The sequence below is a fragment of the Aegilops tauschii genome, chromosome 2, assembly GCF_002575655.3.
Source record: "Aegilops tauschii subsp. strangulata cultivar AL8/78 chromosome 2, Aet v6.0, whole genome shotgun sequence".
In the NCBI taxonomy this organism is placed as follows: Eukaryota; Viridiplantae; Streptophyta; class Magnoliopsida; order Poales; family Poaceae; genus Aegilops; species Aegilops tauschii.
In genome coordinates this window covers 524,795,784-524,813,530 of record NC_053036.3, presented here as the reverse complement: position 1 = coordinate 524,813,530, position 17,747 = coordinate 524,795,784, and the positions used below count along the sequence as shown (strand labels likewise).

Genomic DNA, 17,747 nt, shown 5'->3' with positions numbered 1-17,747 from the left:
CGCTTGTACATAGGTTAGTTGCACACAGTAGTGTAGTCTTGTGGCATCGTGCAGAACTGGTGTACGGAGAGGAACCTGTGTGCAATAGCAAGGATGTTCTGAATGGACGGAGCGGTGTTTGATGTGAAATGGAGGCAATGATTTTTTTTTCAATGTGGTTAAAGTAACAAAGTTCTCGTCGCTTGTGACTGTGTACCGAATGATCTTCTGCAATATTTATGAATTGTTCACGCCAATGTTTAATAAGCATTGTACTGAAAGTTTACACGATATCATCACATATTCTTGTAAATGCACGATGCATCTTGTAAAGGTTGAGTATGAAAATTATAATACAATATCGTGCGAGATATCTCTCGTTCTATAATCATGGATACAATATATGCTTGCTCAGTACTGGGACATAACTTACTAATTGCATTTAGACATGCAAAACGTAGTATGCATTTGTGCACACCACCGTGTTCAAAGTTCAACCGTAAAATAGTAATACAATACACACAGCATCTTTGAGCAACAACAAACACATTTACAACATAGGTTCATACAATCTAAATTATGATAATAGTAGTTCCTACTAGTTTAATGTAGAGATCCATTTTCTCACAATTTACCAACCACTGTTTCCCTTCCGGCGCTTCCAGCCGCTGGAAGATCCCTCGTCATTGCTCTTACGTGGGCGGAGTCTTTCTTTCATTGGTTGTTGGTGGAGGTGACGTAGCCCGTTCTTGATGATTAGGATTCTACGGTACAACTCGTAGCTAACATACCCGTCCTTTGCCGCGTACTCAAGGTGTATCGGGGAAAGTGGCTTCCACTCCCAGAACTGGTGCTTCTCCTTTGGGAATGATTTCTTCATGTTCTTGTATGAGGGGTCGATGATGGCCACTGCAAGGTCAGCCATGGAGTCCCTTTCTCCACCACCCTTGATGCAGAATAGCCTCTGGATGTCGACGTGGTGCTCGTCTGGAATTTTGATCCATGCACGGGCAAGCATGGTCTTGTCGTTCCTGGTGTCGACGCTAGTGAAAGTTACCGCTTTCCGTTGCAGGAAGTCAACTGACGCCTGGGAGCGCTCAGATCTGCAGTAGTGGTATACAAGGACATGCTCGCGCATGGCAAGTTGGACGACGGCGATCCCTTGTCGTATGTAACTTCTCTTACGTGTGTACTCGAGGTCGAGGCCGACGAACTTGTTCTTCTCCTCCTTTAGCCATTCTTCGTACTTTTTGATGATCCGCTCCACAGTCCTTGGGTCGTTGGTGTACACCACCTCGAGCACGGTTGTACCGTGGGTAGTGATGTGTTCGGTGAGTGTTGTTAGTTTCCCGTCGTCCATGGCTGGAGGTGTGCGGTGGTGAAGTGCGGCCGGCGAGAAACTTTCAAGGAAGAGGATGAAATGGAGTCAAAAAAGTGAAAGGGTTATTTTGTCGTGCAAAAAAGGAAACCGCCAAAGAGCAGTTGCTAGTCACGCGGCGGTTCCAGGCGTAGAATTTCGGAAACAGGGGTTTGTTTTATCTGTTTTTTTAAGATTTTCACTTGTCTTGTTCATTGAATTTTTTTATTTGTTGCGTGCTGCCTACGTGATCCATCTTTGGCTGTGAAAGTAGTCGTGTAAACGGTAGAACACTCAGCAGATGCATGGTCGTGCCTTTGTTGTGAAAACGTTTTTTTCAATTAATAATCTTCCTTGGTTAGGGAGGCATGGTTTTTATGTTATTTGGTAGAGGTTTTGAATCAAAAATTGATTCTTGTTTCGTTTGATTTTTGAAAATGAATCTTTTTGTTTTTCTGTATTTTGAATTGTGAACTTTTCAAAGGATAAGAACTACATTTTTTCGAATGAATCATTTCGATAGTTCAAACAGCATTTGTTTCAAAGGATCATTCCGATGGTTGAAACAGCAAGTTGAGTGTCCGTAAGAGCTACATAAGTTGCAAAAGATCATTCCGATAGTTCAAGCAAGCACATGGTCCATAATAATTAAATTACTCTACCATCCTAACTAGCAAACTTATAGTAATCAGTGTTTTGCTCCTGGAGGCATCATTATGAAACGAGCGTTGAACATTCTAGGAGATACACTGTTTGCTTCCATTTTAGGTGCTGGTTCCGACGGAATCTACATAATGCGCTGAATGATGATGGACACAGAACGGTCATGGCGCTCTTTGAAAGTGATTAGAACAACGTTCTTTTCAACGAAGGATGCAGCTGATATGAAGTCTCTGAAAGAAGACTTTTCTATTACCATCCTGCCGTCGTTTTTGGAGATGTAGTACGATGAAGGAGTGATGACATGTGTAGGTTCATCAGGAGCTTCAAGGGTTACCCTGCCATTGGTTGGCATGTCCACCCATCTCTTCAGTGTTGAGACGACGCTCCTCGGAATTTACTAGAAGAAAATCGAAATTAAATAGAAATTAAAACCGTTGATTTGTCACTTGGACAATAAATAAAAGAATGTCTGAATATGGTGAGTGCACAAACATTAAGAAATTCCATATTGGAAGTAATATAGTTCCTGGCATGTTCAGGTTTGTGTGTAAACAGGTAAAACAACATATTAAGAGAACAACGAAAGTTTTGTTGTTTTAGGTTTGAATAAATAGGTTCTTTATAATTTTACATATAAGCAATATTACGTCAGTATTGTTTATATTACATATGAGCAAAATACGTTTGGTATTTTAACAAGGACAGTTGTAACCAACCATGACGTAGTCTTTGGTGTTAGTGTGAGTCAAGACATGGATAAATGGACGGCAACGGATGAAAGTATCTCCGAAAAGGCGTTGTAGAAATAATCGTGTCTGGTCGTAGGTAAGCTCAATATCCTTAGAGTAGACACAACAGTGAACATGGTCGAAATCGTCAGAAGAAAGATCGTCGAGAGCTAGAAAAAGAAAAACCTTTTAAATTTAGATAAAGTTATATCCAACACGGGGTTAATATTATTCAGTTCAATTCATGCATATAAAATTACAGCGAAAGAAGATAAGTTTGTAATATAAAAATATAACGAAAGAAGATAAGTTTGTAATATTAAATACTACCAACGTGGGGTAATGGAAGCAACCTTTTGTTATCTCGATATGTTTGTATTTCGAGATTGAGACCCTCGTCTGGTAGTTCAAATTCGATGCGGTCTCCGGCACGAAGTTCATAATCAGCCGCAAAGATGTTCCACTCACCACCGCAGAGCTTTGTGTAGTTCGCCCTATGCTTAAACAAAGCATTGTAAGACCTTCCTTCATGTGTAAGAAGGGCTGGCTCTACCTGCTGTTTACGCAATTTTCTTGCTTCTTTCTTCTTCTCTTCAATGTATTCAGCGAGAAAAGCTCTGACATTACAAGGTACATACTGGAAAAAATAGTGCAAATAACAACTTGTAAGTATAAATTTGAACTCGCGTACTATTAATGTTAAAAGTTTCCTTAAATTGGATATGAATTTTTGATAAGAATTACAGATAACAACATAATTGTATTATAAATTAATGGACACATATTTTTGGCATATGTTGACTAATTTTAATTAGAACCGAAGATGCATTATAGTAATCAAGGCATAGGCAGGCAAAACTAATGGACTATATTAATCAGGGCATAGGCAAGCAAACTAATGGAAAATGAAAACACAAGGCAGGTGCGAAGAAGTGGCAGCAGGGGAACCTAGTGTAGGTGCAAGGGGGTATGAGTGACAGTGACGATTTTTACTGTGTTGTAAGCAACTAATTTGTTAGTGATGCTTACTAACCATGCGGCTCCAGCAATTTTCATCAAGAATAACCTCAAACTCCTAGAGAACTTCAGGGTGTGGTTCGCAAGGGCCGCCTGGTTAGCGGCAGGTAGGGCAAATCATACCTAAATAATTCAAAAAAAAACTATGTTAAGAAAACAAGAATATCATAACAATTTAAAAACAAGCTTCAACGTGGAAGGTAGACAACGACTAGCTTCAAATATGTTAGGCATATTGAAGGCATGCAACAACTACAAATTTACCATAAATCTTCTCATCTACTCCTTCGAGAAAAGCAGTATGACAGAGTTTATAACACTTGTTTAGATTTTCAAATGGTTTTTATATTCCTTTAGAGAATGAAGTCGTTGTACCGGATCTGATGCTTCAATAACTATCAAATGAAAAACCTAAATACAGATCGGAGCATGCTGCTTACGCATATGCTTTTTACCTGGGACAGAAGAAGAACGAGGGTTGACGAACAGAGATTTGGGTAGGGGAAGCTTAGGGCAAGCGCACACGGCTAGCAAAATCTACGAGAGAAGCACGGCTTGGAAGTTAATCAAGAGACCCAATAAAAACTCTACAATAACTTGTTTGAAATGAGACTGTGTGCAGTGAAGAAGCACGAACCCTAGAAGTAGGCGGACGGATAAGGCAGATGGGTTGTGATGGGAAGCTTAGGGCAAGCACCCACGGCCAACAATCTACGAGAGAAGTATGGCTTAGAAATTAATCGATTGTGTGCGGGTTAGAAGCACGAACCCTAGAAGCAGGAGACGGAGAAGAAGCACGAACCCTAGAAGCAGGCGACAGAGAAGGCAAATGAGTTGTGTTGTGGCTGAGGGAGTCGGAGCTTATTCAAATATAAAGGAGACGGGAGAGAGCAAGAGTAGTAATGAGTGCTTCTTGTTTTATTTTTTATTCTGCGAAATGGAATGAATGCTGGTTGTAGATGGTGTGCGTGCATTCCGAGGTGTTATGGGGACACGAGATGTTTGACTCGTCTAGCTGCCTCCCATTATAGTTGTCTAGCTGTGCTGCCTCCGAGCGGAGTCTTTTACGTGCCTATCCTGCCTCACATACTTTCTGTGAGGCACGGTTATACATGCTGAAAAGCATGCTCGTGCTTCTGTGTTTTTTTAATCACATATTTAATCAGATATGGTTGGGTGTTTCTTTAGGAGAGGACCGGTGATGATGTTATTAGATGCACGGTCGTTGTAACAGGAGAGGCATGGTCGATATGTCGGGGGATGCAAATTGACGGGAGGCATGTTGGTTGCTAATGAGAGGCACGTTTGCATCTGAAATCGAGTCACGGTTCGTGACTTTGGTATTGCAATTTTTTTTCAGGCAGTCGTTGACCCAGGGGAGTCACTGTTTTTATGTACGCTCGCTTCAGGCGGGAATATGTATGATAGCCCACGGTTATATGTATGTCAGAAGCATGGACGTGCTTTTGTTTTGTCAATGTTTCTGGTGGTACGCAGACATGGTGCGTTGATGTTAGTGAGGTTTGTCTTTAACCAAAGTGGATGCACACGTGTGGCTTTTGTTCTGGCGAACCGTGCTTCTATTTTTGTTCACTCCCACTGTAGTATTTGTACGACAGGGTCATCTCGTTTGTCTCTTCGCATTGTTCTCTCGGTCAAAAGATGTGCTGGTGACCGATGGGATGGCTATTTATTGTTAGTATTTATTGTGCCAGATACCATGCCAGAGTTAACCTAGAGGCTCCTCGATTACAGCATGGCAGTCGTGAGTTTTGAAGTGCATGGTTTCACGAGCTGCAGAAGCACAATCTTCCATTCACCGTTTCCTTAGCAATTAAATGGGCGCATGGTTAACTGAGTCGTCTCTCCCCAAAGGTTAAGTAGTGGTCTATTCCTGGAGGTTATCATGTCTTATTCCCTCTAGAGAAGTGCAGGTAGCTCCCGTCATCCTCGCCTCGTACGAGAAGCACAGTCAAACTCCATTGTCGTCTCAGCCTCGGTTCCATGGACGACTTCAGGAACACTACTGAGCGTCTCTTTATAGATGCTGATGGTAATACCAAGCTCGATGTGTTGTACACCAATGAGCCCCACAAGGTGGAGGAGGTTCTTACTCTCTATGAGGAATGGCTGCGTGAGGACAGGTACAAGTTTGTTGGTCTTGATCTGGAGTACACACGAGAGGATTATTTTGATCGTAGTAGAAAAGTTGCCGTTATGCAACTGGCGATGCGCAAGCATGTTCTTGTTTATCACTTGTGCAAGGCCAGGACGGAGTGCGCTGCTCTAAAGGATTTCCTTCGGAACAAAGGTATAATTTTTGCTAGTGTCGACGTCAGGAACGATAGGGATGTTCTTGCAAACAGTTACCTCAAAATCCCAAGAGAGTGTCACATCGACCTTAAGAGGAGCTCATGATCAAAGGAGGCAATCTAAGGGATTCAATGGCAGATTTGGCAGGAGCTGTCATAAACAAATCTTACTTGAGTATGAAGTCGTCTTTTCCACAAGGTCTGCATGACTACTGGGAATGGAAGCCGCTTTCCCTTGAACACCGGAAATATGCGGCAATTGTAAGTGAAAATTTCGTCTTTATATTTTTGTTTTATCGCAACAATAGTACTTTTTCCCCTTCACGTATATCTTCATTCTCATCCGCTTTTTATTTTAGGATGGGTATGTCAGCTACGAGCTCTACCGCCGAGTTCTGTCTATGAAGGACATGATGCATCCTCGTTGTCTTCCCGACCCCGGACGCCGTTGATGCTTTTGAGCAGAACTCCAATTGAGTAGAATGGTCCCGGTGGTCTGAGCAGAATGGACTCCTGGAAGACTTTCATTTCTTTTTTTGTATAATTAATTAGTACTTTTAGTTCAATCCTATGGAGTACTGTCTCATGTTATGTGAATATAATTTCTTATGTTTTTTCATGTTACAAGTTCATTGTTGACGTCTGCGCGAGTTCATGTATATTTAGAGAACCTGTTGAAGTGGCGCATATGTATTGTTTTGGAGAAGCGCGTTTTGTGTTTGGCTTTTATTCAGTGCCGTTTGTTTGTGTTTGTATTGTTGTCTTTTACACGTTCGCACAAGAGAGGCACGTCTGCTAACGTACGAGGCAACATTTTACTTTCGTGTCTTTGTGTGCTTTAGGACCGTGCCTCGAGAATCCGGGCATCCGTGTATGTTCAGGCTTCACTTCCGTGGCTTCTTTCCGTCTATGCATGTACATCCGTGACACACGCCATGTCTGTAACGTGCTGTTTTCACACGGCAGTTCCTCTTGACACTACACAACCGTGCCTTTGCCACCACTCTTTTGTGCGTCCAGGTTGTTTGTACCCGTGCTTCGATAACTATGAGAAGCCGCAATTCTGTGCCTGTATACGCTTTAATTCGGTGTCTCCTGTAAGTGCATTTGCGTGTCTCAGGCGTCATGCTGGCTGTGACTCTACGTGCCTTTGGTGCGAGACGCCCGTCCGTGAGGGGACGCATATGTATTGTTTGGGAGAAGCGTGTTTTTTGTTTGGCTTATATTCACCGTGTTTGTTTGTGTTTGTATTGTTGTGTTTTACACATTCGCACAAGAGAGGCACGTCTGGTAACGTACGAGGCAACATTTTCAGTTTCCTGTCTTTGTGTTCTTCGGGACCGTGCCTCTAGAAGCCCGCACCCGTATCTGTGGAGGCTTCACTTCTGTGGCTTCTTTTCCGCTATTCATGTACCTCACGTGACACACGCGATGTCTCTATGTGGTGGTGTCACACAGCAGTTTCTCTTCAGACTACACAACCGTGCCTCTGCCACCACTCTTTTGTGCGCCAGGTGGTTTGTACCCGTGCCTCGAGAACGCCAATTCGAAAGCCGTACCTGTGCGACAAAAGTCACAATTCCGTGCCTGTAGACGCTGCAGTTCCATGCGTCCTGTACCTGCATTCGCTTGTCTCAGGAGACACGCTGGCTGTGACTCTACGTGCCTGTGGTGCCAGATGCCTGTCCGTGAGGGGATGCGGTGGCTGTGACTTGTCGTGCCTGTGCTTCTACACGCCCGTGCCTCTAGACACTTTAAAACTGTGGCTCTTTCACTTCTACCGTTGATTCGCTGCTTGTATTTGATGTATCCTCATGTGATACACGTCACGTGTCTATGTGTCTGCGGTGTCACATGGCTGTCCCTCTTGAGAGTTTGCAACCGTGCCTCTCGAACAGAGTGTTCTTACCGATGCCTCTGCCACCTCTCTTTTTTGCACCCAAAGGATTTTTATGCAGAGGATTTGTATCTGTGCCTCGAGAATGCCAATTCGAAACCGGGCTTGTGCGTCGGAGAAGCTGCAATTCCATGTCTGTACGCAGAGGGTGTCTAGCCGTGGCTCGAGAACGTTAATTGCAAGGCCGTATTCGTGCCTTGCCAAGCCGAAGCACGTGCCTGTAGAGGCTACGTTTCCGTGCCTTTGTTGCCTGCATTCACGTGTTTCCGGCAAGTTGCTGCCTGTATCTCTACGTGCCTGTGGTGATACCCGTGCCTGTGGAATAGACATGTATGTGCGTCGTGTGCCTGCATACCCGTGCCTGATACACACGTATGTGCGTCTTGTGCCTGCATACCCGGGCCTCACCTGAAACCAGCCTTGACTATCGAGGGACAGATGTTGTGAATCTAGCTAGATGAGGCACGGATGAGTTTTGGCCTTCGGATCTAAGGTGTACAGCTGGATGTTTGTTTGCTTCATTGGATTCTTCCGTTGGTGGTCTTTGTTCAAAGGAGGAATTGATGACCGATGTGCCGGCTGTTCGATGTGACTATTTAGTGTGTCAGTTACCGTAAAATAAAGTTAGAGGCTCCTCGATTTCTCCACGACATCAAATATTTGTGCACAGCCGTGACTTTACGAAGTGCATGGTTTTATGAGCTCCGGAAGCACAACCATCTATTCGCTGTTCGTAGTTCACACGTTAATGCGCATTGTAACTCAAAGGTCCCTCGCCAAGGTTAAATACTGGCCGTGTTTGTGAGGTCTTCACGTCGTATTGTAGCCACATAACATCAGTCAGTTCCCACCCTCCTCGCCACTCCCCAACCTTGTCGCAGGGTCTTAGGAATCTCCATTGGCAGCTTGCTGCTCGTTGCCATGGACGACTTTTTGAACACCACCGAGTACCATCCTATAGTTGCCGATGGTAACACGAAGCTCGACGTGTGGTACACCAACGAGCCTGGCAAGGTGGAGGAGATCATTGGCTTGTACGAGGACTAGTTGTGCGAGGAGAAGCACAAGATTGTTGTTCTCGGCATGGAGTTCACGCGAAAGGATTGTTACGGGCGTAGAAAAGTCGCTGTCATGCAACTGGCTATGCGGAATCATGTTTTGCTCTATCACTTCTGCAGGGCCAGGACGGAGTGCCCTGCCCTGAAGGATTTCCTTGAGAATAGAGGTATAACTTTCTCTAGTGCGGGCGTCAGGAATATTAGAGATGCTCTTTTTCAAGATTTCATTAGAATTCCAGAAGGGTACCACATCGACATCCAAGAGAAGTTTATGATCAAAGGCGGCGAAGAAAGGGACTCCATGGATGACTTAGCAGGAGCCATCATTGACGAATCTTATTCGAAGCTGGAGTCATCTTTTCCAGAACTTCTTCGTCACTACTGGGATTGGAAGCCACTTACTTTTGATCACCTGAAATATGGAGCTACTGTAAGTGAAGATTTCATTTTCGTTAGTTTCTGCCTTTGTTGCTAGAACAGTACTTGTTTTTTTGTATATTCATGTTTTCATTTGATTTTCCTTTAGGAAGGGTATGTGAGCTATGAGCTATACCGCCGGTTTCTGTCGATGAGGGATATCCTGCATCGTCGCTATCTTCCTGATCTCAGATGGCGAGGACGTTTCTGAGGAGTAGTCCAGGTGGAAGTGCTGGCAAGATGGATTGTGTGATGAATTGGTTATTTGATAGTTATTGTATGGGGTAATATTACATAGACTGATGAATTTGTAATTGTGGTTGTTTTATTTTGAACCGGATGGAGTTGACTAGTTTGGAAATTTAAGTTTATTTTCGTTCCATTATGTTTTTCTTGATTGGGTGCTTTCAAGAATATTTTCCTCTATGATTTGTTGCTACGAGTTGGTATAAGATGAGATGTATTAAGGGGAGCACTCAGATGTGCACTTTCATGATTCTAGGCAGCGCACAGTCGTCTGTTCAGGGAGGCATTGTTTTTGTTTTAGGCAAGGCACGCTCTGGTCTTATTAGTTTGCTAGCTTCTTCACTGACAGGTAGGGGCTTTACTTTTGCTTTGTGTTTGTATTGTGTTTGGCACGGTTGTTTTTATATTGAATATATGGTTGTGGTTGTGTGCTTGAAATGTTTTTATGCAGAGCTTTAGTGTGTTTAAGATTCTTCAATTTTTCTCACTTTGCTGTCTGTTTCAATATGTGTTGTCTGTTTTAGTATATGTTGTCTATTTTAGGCACGGTAATCCAGTGTGATACTTGTTGTGGGAGTATTGTGTTATCGACGGTTGCGTTTCTGTGTTTCTATTATTGTGGTGGTACTTTGATTTTTAAAGGCATGGCCGTGAAGGCATTGGATGCATTGTCGTATGTTTGGTAGAGGCGTTATCCTTCCTTTGGGTATTAAATTCGGAGAGGCACTGCATTATGTTAGTATGAGTCACTGTCATGGTTGTATGTTCTGTAATATTTCTAGTTAGTCTGCTAGTGAAGTCACGTCTGTCTAGTTAGTGGAGGCATGTGCTATGTTATGTTGAGTCAGAGTTTTGTCTGTTGTTCGCAAATGCTTTCTCTTACACGTTCGCTCGGAGAGGCACGTCTACGATGTTACTCAAAGGCATGGTCGTGCCTTTCTTTCGAAACGTTTGCTTTCACTTATTTGCTGAGAGAGACTCATCGTTGAAACTTGTGAGGTCACAGACCTTTTACAGTTGAAGTCACGGTCGTTCTTCTGTTTTGGTATTTTTTCAGCTTAGTCGTCTATCACAGAGGATGGCTCTTCTTTCGTTAACTTGAGCCACGGTCGTGCTTCCGTGACTCATTTGGCTTGGAGAGGGACCGGTGTTAAGCTGTCGAGAGGGGACGGTCCTGTGTTAACTGGTGGCGCACTTGTGTGTGTCAGCTTAGTTGTCCGTGGCAAGAGAGGCACGTTCTACGTGGATAAGAGGCACGACAGTGCCTCTGTGACCCGGATTACTGGAGGTGAGTCATTTAGCTCCTTCGTCAGATGCTTACGAATTGATACTGTTTTTCCTCTGTGTTTCAATTGTTTCTTTTATTATGTCTTATTGAAGTGAGTGGTGTTCTAGTTCAAGGAAGTGATGTGTTGAATATCATGTTTAGAACTTTTGGAAAAAATACGATTCTTATTTGTAAATGTTTGCTGTTCAGGAATTTAAGACTTGACCATTTGAACGCACAGCTTGTTGGGGATCGTAGCAGAAATTCAAAATTTTCTACGCATCACCAAGATCAATCTGTAGAGTAATCTAGCACCGAGGGGAAGGGGAGTGCATCTACATACCATTGTAGATCGCTAAGCGGAAGCATTGCAAGAACGCGGATGAAGGAGTCGTACTCGTAGTGATTCAGATCGCGGTTGATTCCGATCTAAGCGCCGAACCATGGCGCCTCCGCGTTCAACACACGTGCAGCCCGGTGACGTCTCCCACGCCTTGATCCAGCAAGGAGAGAGGGAGAGGTTGGGGAAGACTCCGTCCAGCAGCAGCACAATGGCATGGTGGTGATGGAGGAGCGTGGCACTCCAGCAGGGCTTTGCCAAGCATTGCGAGAGACGAGGAGGGAGAGGGGTAGGGCTGCGCCAAGAGAGAGGGAGACTCATGTCTATGGCAGCCCCAAAACCCCCACTATATATAGGGGAGGGGGAGGGGCTGCGCCCCCATCTAGGGTTCCCCCCCAAGGGGTGCGGCAGCCCCAGATCCCATCTAGGGTGGCGGCCAAAGGGGGGAGAGGGGGAGGCGCACCTGGGGTGGGCCTTAGGGCCCATATGCCCTAGGGTTTGCCCCCATCTTCTCTTGAGGCGCCTTGGGCCTTGGTGGGGGGCTCCCCAGCCCACCTAGGGGCTGGTCCCTTCCCACTATTGGCCCACGCAAGCCTCTGGGGCTGGTGGCCCCTTCCGGTGGACCCCCGGACCCTTCCGGTGGTCCCGGTACATTACCGGTGATGCCCGGAACACTTCCGGTGGCCAAATCCTCACTTCCTATATATCAATCTTTACCTCCGGACCATTCCGGAACTCCTCGTGACGTCCGGGATCTCATCCGGGACTCCGAACAACATTCGGTAACCACATACATACTTTCCCTATAACCCTAGCGTCATCGAACCTTAAGTGTGTAGACCCTACGGGCTCGGGAACCGTGCAGTCATGACCGAGACATATCTCCGGCCAATAACCAACAGCGGGATCTGGATACCCATGTTGGCTCCCACATGTTCCACGATGATCTCATCAGATGAACCACGATGTCAAGGATTCAATCAATCCCGTATACAATTCCCTTTGTCTACCGGTATAGTACTTGCCCGAGATTCGATCGTCGGTATCCCGATACCTTGTTCAATCTCGTTACCGACAAGTCTCTTTACTCGTTCCATAACACATCATCCCGTGATCAACTCCTTGGTCACATTGTGCACATTATGATGATGTCCTACCGAGTGGGCCCAGAGATACCTCTCCGTTTACATGGAGTGGCAAATCCCAGTCTCGATTCGTGCCAACCCAACAGACACTTTCGGAGATACCTGTAGTGCACCTTTATAGCCACCCAGTTACGTTGTGACGTTTGGTACACCCAAAGCATTCCTACGGTATCCGGGAGTTGCACAATCTCATGGTCTAAGGAAATGATACTTGACATTAGAAAAGCTCTTAGCAAACGAACTACACGATCTTGTGCTAGGCTTAGGATTGGGTCTTGTCCATCACATCATTCTCCTAATGATGTGATCCCGTTATCAATGACATCAAATGTCCATGGTCAGGAAACCATAACCATCTATTGATCAACGAGCTAGTCAACTAGAGGCTTACTAGGGACATGTTGTGGTCTATGTATTCACACATGTATTACGGTTTCCAGTTAATACAATTATAGCATGAACCATAGACAATTATCATGAACAAGGAAATATAATAATAACCATTTTATTATTGCCTCTAGGGCATATTTCCAACAGTCTCCCACTTGCACTAGAGTCAATAATCTAGTTCACATCGCCATGTGCCTAATACCCAAGAGTTTACTAGAGTCAATAATCTAGTTCACATCACCATGTGATTAACACTCTAGGGTTTGATCATGTTATGCTTACGAGAGAGGTTTTAGTCAACGAGTCTGCAACATTCAGATCCGTGTGTGCTTTACAAATCTCTATGTCATCTTGTAGATGAAGCTACCACGCGCTACTTGGAGCTGTTCCAAATAACTGCTCTACTATACGAATCCGGTTTACTACTCAGAGTCATCCGGATTAGTGTCAAAGTTTGCATCATCGTAAACCTTTACGACGAACTCTTTTACCACCTCCATAATCGAGAAAATTCCTTAGTCCACTAGTTACTAAGGATAAGTTCGACCGTTGTCATGTGATCCATTCCTGGATCACTATTGTACCCCTTGACTAACTCATGGCAAGGCACACTTCAGGTGCGGTACACAACATAGCATACTGTAGAGCCTACGTCTAAAGCATAGGGGACGACCTTCGTCCTTTCTCTCTCTTCTGCCGTGGTCAGGTCTTGAGTCTTACTCAATACTCACACCTTGTAACACAGCCAAGAACTCCTTCTTTGCTGGTCTATTTTGAACTCCTTCAAAATCTTGTTACTGTATGTATTCATTTGAAAGTACTATTAAGCGTTTTTGATCTATCCTTATAGATCTTGATGCTCAATGTTCAAGTAGCTTAATCCAGGTTTTCCATTGAAAAACACTTTTCAAATAACCCTGTATGCTTTCCAGAAATTCTACATCATTTTTGATCAACAATATGTTAACAACATATACTCATCAAAAATTCTATAGTACTCCCACTCACTTCTTTGGAAATACAAGTTTCTCATAAACTTTGTATAAACCCAAAATCTTTGATCATCTCATCAAAGCGTACATTCCAACTCCGAGATGCTTACTCCAGTCCTTAGAAGGATTGCTGGAGCTTTGCATACTTGTTAGCATCTTTCAGGATTGACAAAACCTTCTGGCTGTATCACATACAACCTTTCCTCAAGAAAATCGTCGAGGAAACAATGTTTTGACATCCTATCTGCAATATTTCATATATAATGCAGTAACTGCTAATATAATTCCAACAGACTCTTAGCATCGCTACGAGTGAGAAAATCTCATCGTAGTCAACTCCTTGAACTTGTCGGAAAACATATTAACGACAAGCCGAGCTTTCTTAATGGTGACACTTACCATCATTGTCTGTCTTCCTTTTAAAATCCATCTGCACCCAACAGCCTTACGACCATCAAGTATTTCTTCCAAAGTCTATACTTTGCTTTTATACATGGATCCTCTCTCGGATTTTATGGCCTCGAGCCATTCGTCGGAATCCGGGCCCACCATCGCTTCTCCATAGCTCGTAGGTTCATTGTTGTCTAGCAACATGACTTCCAAGACAGGATTACGTACCACTCTGAAGTAGTACGCATCCTCGTCGTCCTACAAGGTTTGGTAGTGACTTGATCCGAAGTTTCATGATCACTATCATAAGCTTCCACTTCAATTGGTGTAGGTGCCACAGGAACAACTTCTTGTGCCCTGCTACACACTAGTTGAAGTGATGGTTCAATAACGTCATCAAGTCTCCACCATCCTCCCACTCAATTCTTTCGAGAGAAACTTTTCCTCGAGAAAGGACCCGTTTCTAGAAACAATCACTTTTGCTTCCAGATCTGAAATAGGAGGTATACCCAACTGTTTTGGGTATTCTATGAAGATGCATTTATCCGCTTTGGGTTCGAGCTTATCAGCCTGAATTTTTTTTCACATAAGCGTCGCAGCCCCAAACTTTTAAGAAACAACAGCTTAGGTTTCTCTAAACCATAGTTCATATGGTGTCGTCTCAACGGAATTACGTGGTGCCCTATTTAAAGTGAATGCGGTTGTCTCAAATGCCTAACCCATAAATGATAGTGGTAATTTGATAAGAGACATCATGGTTTGCACCACATCCAATAGGGTGCAGCTATGATGTTCGGACACACCATCACACTATGGTGTTCCAAGCGGTATTAGTCGTGAAACAATTTCCACAATTTCTTAATTGTGTGCCAAACTCGTAACTCAGATATTCATCTCTATGATCATATCACAGACATTTTATCCTCTTGTCACGACGATCTTCAACTTCACTCTGAAATTACTTGAACCTTTCAATAATTCAGACTTGTGTTTCATCAAGTAAATACACTCAGCATCTACTCAAATCATCTGTGAAGTAAGAACATAACGATATCCACTGCATGCCTCAGCACTCATTGGACTGCACACATCAAAATGTATTACTTCCAACAAGTTGCTCTCTTGTTCCATCTTACTGAAAACGAGGCCTTTCAGTCATCTTGCCCATGAGTTTTGATTTGCATGTCTCAAGTGATTCAAAATCAAGTGAATCCAAACGAACCATCTGTATGGAGTTTCTTCATGCATATCTACCAATAGACATGGTTCGCATGTCTCAATCTTTTCAAAACCGAGTGAGTCCAAAGATCCATCAACATGGAGCTTCTTCATGCGTTTTATACCAATATGACTCAAGTGGCAGTGCCACAAGTATGTGGTACTATCATTACTTATCTTATATCTTTTGGCATGAACATGTGTATCACTACGATCGAGATTCAATAAACCATTTATTTTAGGTGCAAGACCATTGAAGGTATTATTCAAATAAAAAGAGTAACCATTATTCTTCTTAAATGAACATCATAATCCAATCATGTCTATGCTCAACGTAAACACCAAATAACAATTATTTAGGTTTAACACCAATCTCGATGGTAGAGGGAGCATGCGATGCTTGATCACATCAACCTTGGAAACACTTCCAACACATATCGTCATCTCACCTTTAGCTAGTCTCCATTTATTCCGTAGCCTTTTATTTCGAGTTACCAACACTTTGCAACCGAACCGGTATCTAATACCCTGGTGCTACTAGGAGTACCAGTAAAGTACACATTAATATACTTCTGTCGACCTTGCCTGCCTTCTCATCTACCTAGTATCTAGGGTAGTACTGCTTCAGTGACCGTTCCCCTCATTACAGAAGCACTTAGTCTCGGGTTTGGGTCCAACCTTGGGTTTCTTCACTGGAGCAGCAACTGATTTGTTGTTTCATGAAGTATCCCTTCTTCCCTTGCCCTTCTTGAAACTAGTGGTTTTTACTAACCATCAACAATTGATGCGCCTACTTGATTTCTACTTTCGCGGTGTCAAACATCGCGAATAGCTCAAGGATCATCATATCTATCCCTAATATGTTATAGTTCATCACGAAGCTCCAGTAGCTTGGTGGCAGTGACTTTGGAGAACCATCACTATCTCATCTGGAAGATAACTCCCACTCGATTCAAGCGATTGTAGTACTCAGACAATCTGAGCACACGCTCAACGATTGAGCTTTTCTCCCTTAGTTTGTAGGCTTAAGAAACTTGTCGGAGGTCTCACACCTCTTGACGTGGGCACGAGCCTAAAATCCCAATTTCAGCTCTTGGAACATCTCATATGTTCCGCGACGTTTCAAAAATGTCTTCGGTGCCTCAATTCTAAACCGTTTAACATTACACACTGAACTATCATGTAGTCATCAAAACGTGTATGTCAGATGTTCGCAACATCCACAAATGACGCTCGAGGTTCAGCACACCGAGCGGTGCATTAAGGCATAAGCCTTCTGTGCAGCAATGAGGACAATCCTCAGTTTACGGACCCAGTCCGCATAATTGCTACTATCAACTTTCAACTAAATTTTCTCTAGGAACATATCTTAGTAGAACTAAAGCGTAAGCTACGACATAATTTGCAAAGACCTTTTGACTATGTTCATGATAACTAAGTTCATCTAATTATTTAATGAACTCACACTTAGATAGACATCCCTCTAGTCATCTAAGTGATACATGACCCGAATCGACTAGACCGTGTCCGATCATCACGTGAGACGGACTAGTCATCAACGGTGAACATCTCCATGTTGATCATATCTACTATACGACTCATGTTCGACCTTTCGGTCTCTTGTGTTCCGAGGCCATGTCTGTACATGCTAGGCTCGTCAAGTCAACCTAAGTGTTTTGCTTGTGTTCCGAGGCCATGTCTGTACATGCTAGGCTCGTCAACACCCGTTGTATGCGAACGTTAGAATCTATCACACCCGATCATCACGTGGTGCTTCGAAACAACGAACCTTCGCAACGGTGCACAGTTAGGGGGAACACGTCTCTTGAAATTTTAGTGAGGGATCATCTTATTTATGCTACCGTCGTTCTAAGCAAATAAGATGTAAACATGACAAACATCACATGCAAATCATAAAGTGACATGATATGGCCAATATCATCTTGCGCCTTTTGATCTCCATCTTCGAGGCGCGGCATGATCACCTTCGTCACCGGCATGACACCATGATCTCCATCATCGTGTCTTCATGAAGTTGTCTCGCCAACTATTACTTCTACTACTATGGCTAACGGTTAGCAATAAAGTAAAGTAATTACATGGCGTTTTTCATTGACACGCAGGTCATACAATAAATTAAGACAACTCCTATGGCTCCTGCCGGTTGTCATACTCATCGACATGCAAGTCGTGATTCCTATTACAAGAACATGATCAATCTCATACATCACATATATAATTCATCACATCCTTTTGGCCATATCACATCACAAAGCATACCCTGCAAAAACAATTTAGACGTCCTCTAATTGTTGTTGCATGTTTTACGTG

General features: G+C 43.5%; 3 protein-coding genes across 3 annotated transcripts; 2 read left to right on the top strand and 1 right to left on the bottom strand.

Annotated features, from left to right (window-relative positions):
* Positions 1-610: 610 nt before the first annotated feature.
* On the bottom strand, positions 611-1,339 carry LOC141041195 (uncharacterized). Its single transcript, XM_073507314.1, has one exon. It carries the CDS (start codon positions 1,337-1,339, stop codon positions 611-613), a length of 729 nt encoding a protein of 242 aa, XP_073363415.1.
* A 4,409-nt stretch (positions 1,340-5,748) lies between these two features.
* Positions 5,749-6,162, top strand: LOC141041194 (uncharacterized). Its single transcript, XM_073507313.1, has one exon. It carries the CDS (start codon positions 5,749-5,751, stop codon positions 6,160-6,162), a length of 414 nt encoding a protein of 137 aa, XP_073363414.1.
* Positions 6,163-8,874: 2,712 nt separating this feature from the next.
* Positions 8,875-9,639, top strand: LOC141041193 (uncharacterized). Its single transcript, XM_073507312.1, has 3 exons — positions 8,875-8,987; positions 9,132-9,441; positions 9,538-9,639. Exons 1-3 carry the CDS (start codon positions 8,875-8,877, stop codon positions 9,637-9,639), a joined length of 525 nt encoding a protein of 174 aa, XP_073363413.1.
* Positions 9,640-17,747: the final 8,108 nt, after the last annotated feature.

Coding starts and splice junctions, on each gene's coding strand:
- LOC141041195 (XM_073507314.1), bottom strand. CDS start 1,339: ATGGACGACGGGAAACTAACAACACTCACCGAACACATCACTACCCAC.
- LOC141041194 (XM_073507313.1), top strand. CDS start 5,749: ATGGACGACTTCAGGAACACTACTGAGCGTCTCTTTATAGATGCTGAT.
- LOC141041193 (XM_073507312.1), top strand. CDS start 8,875: ATGGACGACTTTTTGAACACCACCGAGTACCATCCTATAGTTGCCGAT. Junction 8,988..9,131: donor GTGGAGGAGATCATTGGCTT/GTACGAGGACTA, acceptor TCACTTCTGCAG/GGCCAGGACGGAGTGCCCTG. Junction 9,442..9,537: donor ACCTGAAATATGGAGCTACT/GTAAGTGAAGAT, acceptor ATTTTCCTTTAG/GAAGGGTATGTGAGCTATGA.